The sequence below is a fragment of the Tupaia chinensis genome, unplaced genomic scaffold, assembly GCF_000334495.1.
Source record: "Tupaia chinensis unplaced genomic scaffold, TupChi_1.0 Scaffold000213_1, whole genome shotgun sequence".
NCBI lineage: Eukaryota > Metazoa > Chordata > Mammalia > Scandentia > Tupaiidae > Tupaia > Tupaia belangeri.
The window spans coordinates 952,163-960,532 of NW_006159688.1; the positions used below are offsets into that span (position 1 = coordinate 952,163).

At 42.0% G+C, this 8,370-nt stretch overlaps 1 protein-coding gene across 1 annotated transcript in view; it reads right to left on the reverse strand.

Annotated features, from left to right (window-relative positions):
- Positions 1-456, reverse strand: part of LOC102487385 (olfactory receptor 10V1-like) — a 17,406-nt gene extending 16,950 nt beyond the window's left edge. The window contains 1 exon segment of the mRNA XM_014587438.1: positions 229-456. Coding sequence (XP_014442924.1) covers positions 229-456 — 228 coding nt within the window.
- Positions 457-8,370: the final 7,914 nt, after the last annotated feature.

Here is an 8,370-nt window from a genome sequence, read left to right on the forward strand (position 1 = left end):
AACGACCAGAGCTCCTGCAGACAGCTGGGCACACAGCTGCCATCTCATGAGGAGGGTGTAACGCAAGGGATCCCGGATTGCTACAAACCGATCATAAGCCATGATCCCCAAGAGGATACAGTCAGCACTGCCCAGAAAGATAAAGAAGAACATCTGTGTGCCACACCCAGTGAAAGAGATGGGTATTCTCCCCATGGTCAGGAGGTTGACCAAAGCCAGGGGAGCAACAGTAGAAGAGTAAAAGATCTCCAGAAATGCCAGATTGGCCAGAAAGAAGTACATGGGGGTGTGGAGTGAATGCTCAGCCCAGACAGTGAGAAAGATGGTGGCATTACCAACGAGACTGCCAATGTACAGTAGCAGGAAAATCACAAATATAAATATCTGTACCTCCAGGATGGGTGAAAATGGGTAAAAATGGAACTGGATCTCTGCAGTTTGGTTTTCATCCCCCATAAAAGTGGCACATTGGATTTTCTAGGAGAAAAGAAAAAATAATGTTAGCAAAGAATGTGCTATGTCTTAGGATAAGAGATTATATTTTATCACCTATAGATTTTTTTTTTGAACAGAATTACCATTGGAGTCAGCAGTTGGCATGGTGGATAAGGGTGCTGGATTCCCACATGGGTTTCTTGCTTTCCCTTTCTCTGGTCAAATTAAAAAATAATAGTAAAAAATGGAATTAACTAATTATGAAAAAGAATTACTTACTTTTATTTGTAATTATTATTATTAATGTGCTACAGGGCACATACACACACTTGCCAGAGACAGAGAGAGACAGGAAAAGTGAAAAACCAAGCCACCAGGTCCAGGACTCGAGCTGTGGTTGACCAATCGGAGTCCAGCACCTTAACCGCTATACCACCTACTAGCTCCTTCGCCTATACTTTTAATAGTTACGAACATCAGTTTATGTTGTGCAGGCCACTATTCTTGTATGTCATCTCACATTTGCAAGAGAGTGCCTGAGGTTAAGCCTATTGCCATGAAAAAAAAAAAAAAAGAAGTTAAATTGACCCATGTGGTATTTGAGCTCTGAATTTTAACTTCACTTTTTCTTTTCAAAAACTGCTGAACTAATAACCCTTGAGTTTATACACTGCTTAGTAATAATCTACTGGTTATCAAATGCACAGTCGTAATGTTTCTGATTCTATGATCTACAATAAACATTGCGGTCATATGCGTATATAAAGGGAACTAAATGTTTTTTCTGCATGATTTTCCTAGAGGGAAGGGGACTCACTTGTGCTAATTCAGCAGCACTAAGCATGATGACTTCATCGCTGTCTTGTGGTTCTGGATTCAGCTTGACGTCCTACAGTACGTTAGTGCGTAGTTGTAGCCACAACACCCCTATACCTTTAATAAACTGTCTCTGTGCTCATAACCAAGAGTCGAGCAATGTCCAGGTAGGCCCTGTAGCATAGTGCTGAAATTCTATGCAGATGCAGCTCAATCTCAATGGCCAACCAGGGTCTAATAATACCCCCAGGTGGGAACACACTAGGCACAGGATCTGATGAGATGGAGACGTGGAGGACGAAGGATTGGGGTGTGACCATGCCCCATTGAAGAGTACTTTCTCCTTCTCTGTGTCTCTCACATGTCATGTGTCCTCCAGTGGGGAGAGAGAGAGAGAGATTGAGAGAGAAAGAGAGAGAGAGGTACAGCTGTTGTGTAAACAACAGCAATACAGGCTTTTAGCTTTATAGACATTTCTCTCCGTTGGTACTGGACAGTGAACACATTCTCATATATGGTAGAATAGAAGTAGAAATCTTTACAAAACAGACTTTTATTCAATTTTATGATAATTTGTTTGATGTATGTCTATTCCTCATAATTATACAATTTCCTACAGGACAAGGAGTATATCTTATTCCTCATCCTCTAATGCCTAGTGCGGTGACCAATAGATGTGTGTTGAATGAATGAGTATATGAATGTCTCTTTCACAACCAGGATTCGTTTTTATTTAGGCAGAGCACATGGTTTTGTAAAGGGTGACTTAAGGGGTCATGGAAGGAAACCATTCCTTTTACTGGCCTGATAAGCACCATTCCTTCGCATTTAGAATACATGCTCTGGGAGTCAGCAGGTGGCGTGGTGGTTAAGGTGGCAGGATTCCCACATGGCTGGCTGTGGGTTGAGTCCCTGACCCAGTGGCTTGAAAATCATGCCCGGAGTGTGCATGTGTGCCCCAGATCCTGAGAGGAGAATGGAGGAGAAGAGATTGTGGCGTGCCATCCCTCTGGAAGTGATTTCTCACTTCCTCTCTCTCCCTCTATCTCTCTCTCTCCCTCTCTCTCTTTTCTCCAGTGAGTGTGCACACCCTATAGCCAGACTACATGGTCTGGCTCAGCAGCGTGGTGGTTAAGGCAGATGGATTCCATGTGGTTTACTGTGTGGTTCTAATCCTGGACCCAGGAGCTTGAGAAATATGCCAGATGTGCATGTGTGTGTGTGTGTGTGTGTGTGTGTATGCCCAAAATCCCAAAAAGAGGGAGAAGTTGAGGAGAAGAGATTGTAGTGAGACCATGGCCAGAAGGTGTCGAGGGGTGCTTTCTACTCTCCCTCTCTGTCTGTCTCTGGCAAGTACGTATGCCCACTAGCAGGGAAAAAAAAGACAAGAAAAGAAAATGTAGTCCCCAAAGTTTGTCCATTTTATGCTTAGTTTGATGTAATTCATTCCGTATTCAAATCTTGAACTCTTTTCCCATTCCAGGAAAATATTCTCTCTCCATTCCCCCTGAATCACTGCTCGAAGATCAAGCTTTTCTGCATTTCAATCTGAGCACTGCTCTGCCTGAGTCCTCACCACTGAACACCAAATGTAGATTTTTCTCTGAACAATTGAGGATAGATAGGGCTTGCATAGATGCTCAAAGAGAACCTAGAGAATATAAAACAGAGTCTTTTCATAGCTGCTGTTGTACTGCTAAATATTCCATTTTCCTATTAATCACCATGCAGGAAGTTACCATATCTCATGTGTTTTGTTAATTACTGCTTGGATCTGGGTCAGGCTCATTGTTAGTGGAGGAAAGGTTAGATTTTCACCTTAGTAATAGGATTTGAATCAAAGGAAAGACCCTCATTCAAAATGAACATGTTCCCCTTATAAAATCTAAATATACCCACAGAAGATGAAATTGTACCCATATAAAATGAAAATATGTCTTGCTAAAATGGAAATGTGAGCCTAGATCAGTGAAGATGAGATTATAAATTGAGAGGCTCTCATATAATATTCTTTTTTTTCTTTTGGAGAGATTTTCACTGTAGGGCGCGTGCGCTTGCCAGACAGACAGAGAGAGACATAGAGATAGAAAGCGAGAAATCACCCCCCAGGGGAAATGGCCACGCTGCAATCCCTTCTCCTCCATTCTCCTCTCGGGATCTTGGGCACGCACGCACACGCGCCCGGCGTGAGTTTTAAGCCACCGGGTCCGGGACACGAACCGCGGTCGACTACTTGGGACTCCAGCGACATAGCCATTACGCTAACTGCTGGTTCCCTCATATAATATTCTTATACTTGTCAATAGCATCTCACCTGAGGTGACTTGCCAGAATCAATTTATTTGCCGTTTACACCCTGGTAAGGGGGAAACCCTTAGAGTGCTGTACATGTGGGAAGAGAGAGCGTCATGACCTGGGCATGGACCTTGGAGAGTGACCAGTTGCCCAACACGTTTCTATTTAAAACACAGGCTGGTTCTTTTTGGTTCACAACATTGGCAGTAAGTCCAGTAGGATTAAGAACATGAGCAGAGACCAGCAGATGGCATAATAGTTATGTCACTGGACTCCCACGTAATTGACTGCGGTTTGAGTCCCAGAGTTGGTGGCTTGCTTTCTCACTTTCCCTCTCTTTCTGTGTCTCTCTTTGGTCAAATTTTAAAAACAAAAATGACAATAATAATAATAATAATAAATAAAGTTAAAAAGTTCTTTAAAGAAAAGACAAAAATGTCATGCCGGGGTGTGTGCATGTGTGTCCAAGTTCCCAGGAGAAGAATGAAAGGGAAAAGATTGTAGTATGACCATCGACCCTGAGAGTGGATTTTCCTCTCTCACTGTCTCTGTCTCTCTCCCTCTGGAAAGCAAGGCAAAAACACTTAGAAAAATAAAGCTGCCTCTATTGCCCTACAGATTCTTATCCTGATATAAAGTGTATAATATTACTGGTGAACATTTTTTTTTCTGCTTTGTGTATCTATGTACAATAACATAATTTCTTTCACCTAATTATTACCATAGTATAAATACGTTGGTGTGGCATTATTATTCCAGTTTGAACCAGGACGGTCCAATGCCATGGGGGAATCTAGTTAATATAAAAATATTCTTAACCCTGAACAATAACCCTGTGTATCTTTATTTTCCTTTGAAATTTATTTATCCATTTATTGAGAGAAAAAGAGAGAGCAAGAGACTCCCTCAGTGAAAACCTCAGGGTTTTCATGTGGCTGTCTTCCCCCCAGTTCTGTGCCCAGCTGGATCATGGGCTGCCCTGGCTGACTGAGGCGGATGTTGGATGGGAACCTGCAGCTTTCCCCGGTGGCCACTAGTGTTATGTAACAGCATCCCGACCGCTCGCCACACTGTGGCTGGTCCTCCTGGTTCGTTCTAGCTGTAACTGACGACCTAGGTTGGTTATATTCTATTTTCTATTGCTCCATGCTCTAAGAAAATGGGGCTGTGGCTCTCCAATATTGTGCATACAACCGTACACTGAACATCGATCGTAATACTTGAATACGGAGACAATGTAAAAATGAATGGAAAATTATCTGCTGATGACAACATGCATGATCATTTCTTTCACTGGACTAACAGACAGGGGATTCGTGCTGGGAATGTTCATTTTCAATGTTGTGATAAATACAGTCATTTTTATTTACAAAATAAGAAAAAATATAATAACACAAGAAAAAAATGAACACACGAGTGAATGAATTAGCATTTTCTTCTTTGTATATGTTAGGAAGAGGGAGAACATGTATTAAACTCTGGGAGATTTTAAGGCTCTTGTAAGGACTAGCTTACATAGAGTCTTATCACAGTCCTCGTAAAAAGTGAGAATAGAACCAGTTGCATATCCTGGTGGTTAAGGAGTCACGTAAGTGTGACTATGTTGTGAATCACAGCCTTGGCAGCTTGAAAAACACACTGTCTCGTTGGCGGTTGCTCTCTCTTTCCTCTCTTTCTCTCTGACAAGCACACACAGCATCTGGCAATTAAAAAGAAAAGAAAGGGAACCAGCAGTTAGCGTAATGGCTATGTCGCTGGACTCCCACATAGTCGACCGCGGTTCGTGTCCTGGACCCGGTGGCTTAAAACTCACGCCAGGCGCGTGTGCGTGCATGCCCAAGATCCCGAGAGGAGAATGGAGGAGAAGGGATTGCGGCGTGACCATCCCCCCTGGGGGGTGATTTCTCGCTTTCTGTCTCTATGTCTCTCTCTGTCTGTCTGGCGAGCGCACGCGCCCTACAGTGAAAATCTCTCCAAAAAAAAAAAAAAAAAAAAAAAGAAGAAGAAGAAAGGAAGAAAGTTAGGAAGAAAAAATGGAGGATGGAAGGAAGAAATGAGAAATAGGAGGACCTTGTCTTGAACATCCTTGATTTTGGAGTGAGAACTGTAAGAGTTTTCACCTGATTCTTTAGGAAAACGTAAAGTTGTGGAGCTAACGGGAACAATAAAGAGTAGTTAGGCTGATTACTCAGAATATGATCATTGCCATTCTTATGACTAGATGCATAGTTTCTCATAACTTCTTTTTTTTTTTTTTTTTAGAGGTTTTTGCTATAGGGCACGTTTGCTCGCCAGAAAAAGAGGGACAGGAGAAATCACCCCCAGGTGGATGGCCATGCCGCAATCCCTTCTCCTCTATTCTCCTCTCGGGATCTTGGGCACACATGTACATGCACCCAGTGTGAGTTTAAGCCACTGGGTCTGGGTCTCGAACTGTGGTTGACTACATGGGAGTCCAGTGACATAGCATTATGCCAACTGCTGGTCATTCTCATAAAGATTGCATAATCAAAAGATTGCAGTTATCAGATGTTTTTCTGCTCTGAACCCAAGCTCAGAAATTGTTCAATGGATAGCAAAACTTACTCCCCTTTGTCAATCTTGGAGTAGACAGTGAGATTAAGACCTCATGATAAATGACAAGTCTCTAAGTGACTGATTATCTGGACAGAAAATAAAATCTTAGATTGAAATGTGGGATGACTGGGTAGCATAGAGTTGTGCATTGTTCAAGTGATGCTGGATCCATTTGGAAGATCAGGAGTTTGTTTTTTTTTATCATCTTTAAATGCCAGGTGCCTGTGCCCATGATCAGGGCTATATAGGAAGGTAGGGGTAGGGCAGCTTTAATGTGAGACTGTGTTAAGAGTAACTATCTCTCTCTCTCTGTGTCTCTCCCCACTTCTTACTCTTATGAAAGAAATAAACTTAGAAAACATCCCAAAACCTTATGTAAAAATTTTGTGATATTGCCATGTCTTTCAGACTTGCAGATATTACAAAAGCCAAGGACAAGGACAGAATTTGTATTGTTCCCACCTATAATGAGGATCATTTTGTTCTTTTCAAGATCTAATGGTGCATCTCTTTTACTACCACCTGTACCTTCATAGTTAGTTCTTAAGCACAGATGTAAAAGGACCCTGACATCTTAGTAGTCAGCTAAGAGAGATGCTGGAATTAGCAAGGAACTTACCTTTCTCTAGAAGGATGAACTTTTCTTCGAATCCAAGTGTTGTTTCTAAAGATTTCCCGCAGTCCTCAGCCTTTACAACGCTCAAGGAGCTTTGGGACCAATCTCTCTCGTGTCCCTAATCCCTGTCCACCAGCATGTGCCAGGTCTGGCATTAACCTCATCCCTGCTGTTCTTTCTCAGAATCAGCCTCCCCTTCAGGAGCCCCAGTTCAGCCTAAGCATGTCTTCAGTGGTTTTTGCTCCTGGTCTGTTTTAGTGGAAGTGAATCATTCACCCTTCAGAAGCTGGTCACTAAGAGGATTTCCAGAATCCATTAGTAAAGTTCCATCTCTAACAGTGGTTACAGTAAGAACAAAGACAACACAAACAGTTAACAGAATTTACCAGTTATTGTTCAAGTGGTATTTAGAAAGCAGACTTCGTTTTCACTGGCGCTATACTCTGATGATGCCACCCTATTTGTTTTTTATAAAGATAGTTTTCATGGTGGTATTTCCCATGAAGAAATTATTATACCAGAACACAACCAGAATTGTCTGTTCAGTAATATCACTATTGTCACTTTGTAAAGAAAAAACATATTAAATGTCCTGATTTCTAATTGCCTGAATGATTGAGAAAATAAGCCAAACACAGGGACCAGCAGTTGCCATAGTGTCTGTCGCTGGACTCCCACATAGTTGACCATGGTTCAAGTCCTGAACCTGGTGGCTTGAACTCACACCAGGCATGTGTGCATGCGTGCCCAAGATCCTGAGAGGAGAATGGGTGAGAAGGCATTGTGGCATGACCACCCCCTCGGGGGGTGATTTCTCACTTTCTGTCTCTCTGTCTCTCTCTGTGTCTTTCTGGCAAGTGCATGAGCTCTATGGCAAAAACCTCTTACAAAAAAAAAAAAGTCAAATACCATATTGTTTGGCTGCAAACCCATTGAAATCTTGTGTGCTGAAGGCAGAATTTTGGATTAACTGAATATCTAGTTATTTAATAATGTTAAAGTTATTCAGACACTACCGTAGGTTAGATCTTTAAGCTTCAGCAGTGTGTTTTTTTACCTTTTCTCAAAAATTGGTTCGATATCACTACACCCATAGGGATGCCACCATTATTTTCAAAATACTTGAAAATTTTACTTATAAGAATAAGGAAGTTGATGAAGTAGTTGAAAAAATTCTTATAAATTAAGTAAAACATTTACAATAACAAAATATGTAAAATGTACATTTATCAGAATACATATAGTATTCTTAGAGTTCTACTACTTGCTTAGCCTCACACTAATTTTGTAAGGTTGAGATTTTCATTACCGGGACCAGCAGTTAGCGTAATGGCTATGTTGCTGGACTCCCATGTAGCCGACCACGGCTCCAGTCTTGGACTCAGTAGCTTATACTCACGCCGGGCGCGTGTGTGCGCGTGCCCAACATCCTGAGAGGAGAATGGAGGAGAAGGGATTGCGGCATGGCCATCCCCCCAGGGGGTGATTTCTCGCTTTCTGTCTCTCTGTCTTTCTCTGTTGTTCTTGGCAAACGCACGCGCTCTATAGCATAAACCTCTCAAAAAAAGAAGCAGCAGCTCACCCAGATTAAGTAATATGCTCAGCAGTCACAGTGTTTGAGCCTGAGTTTA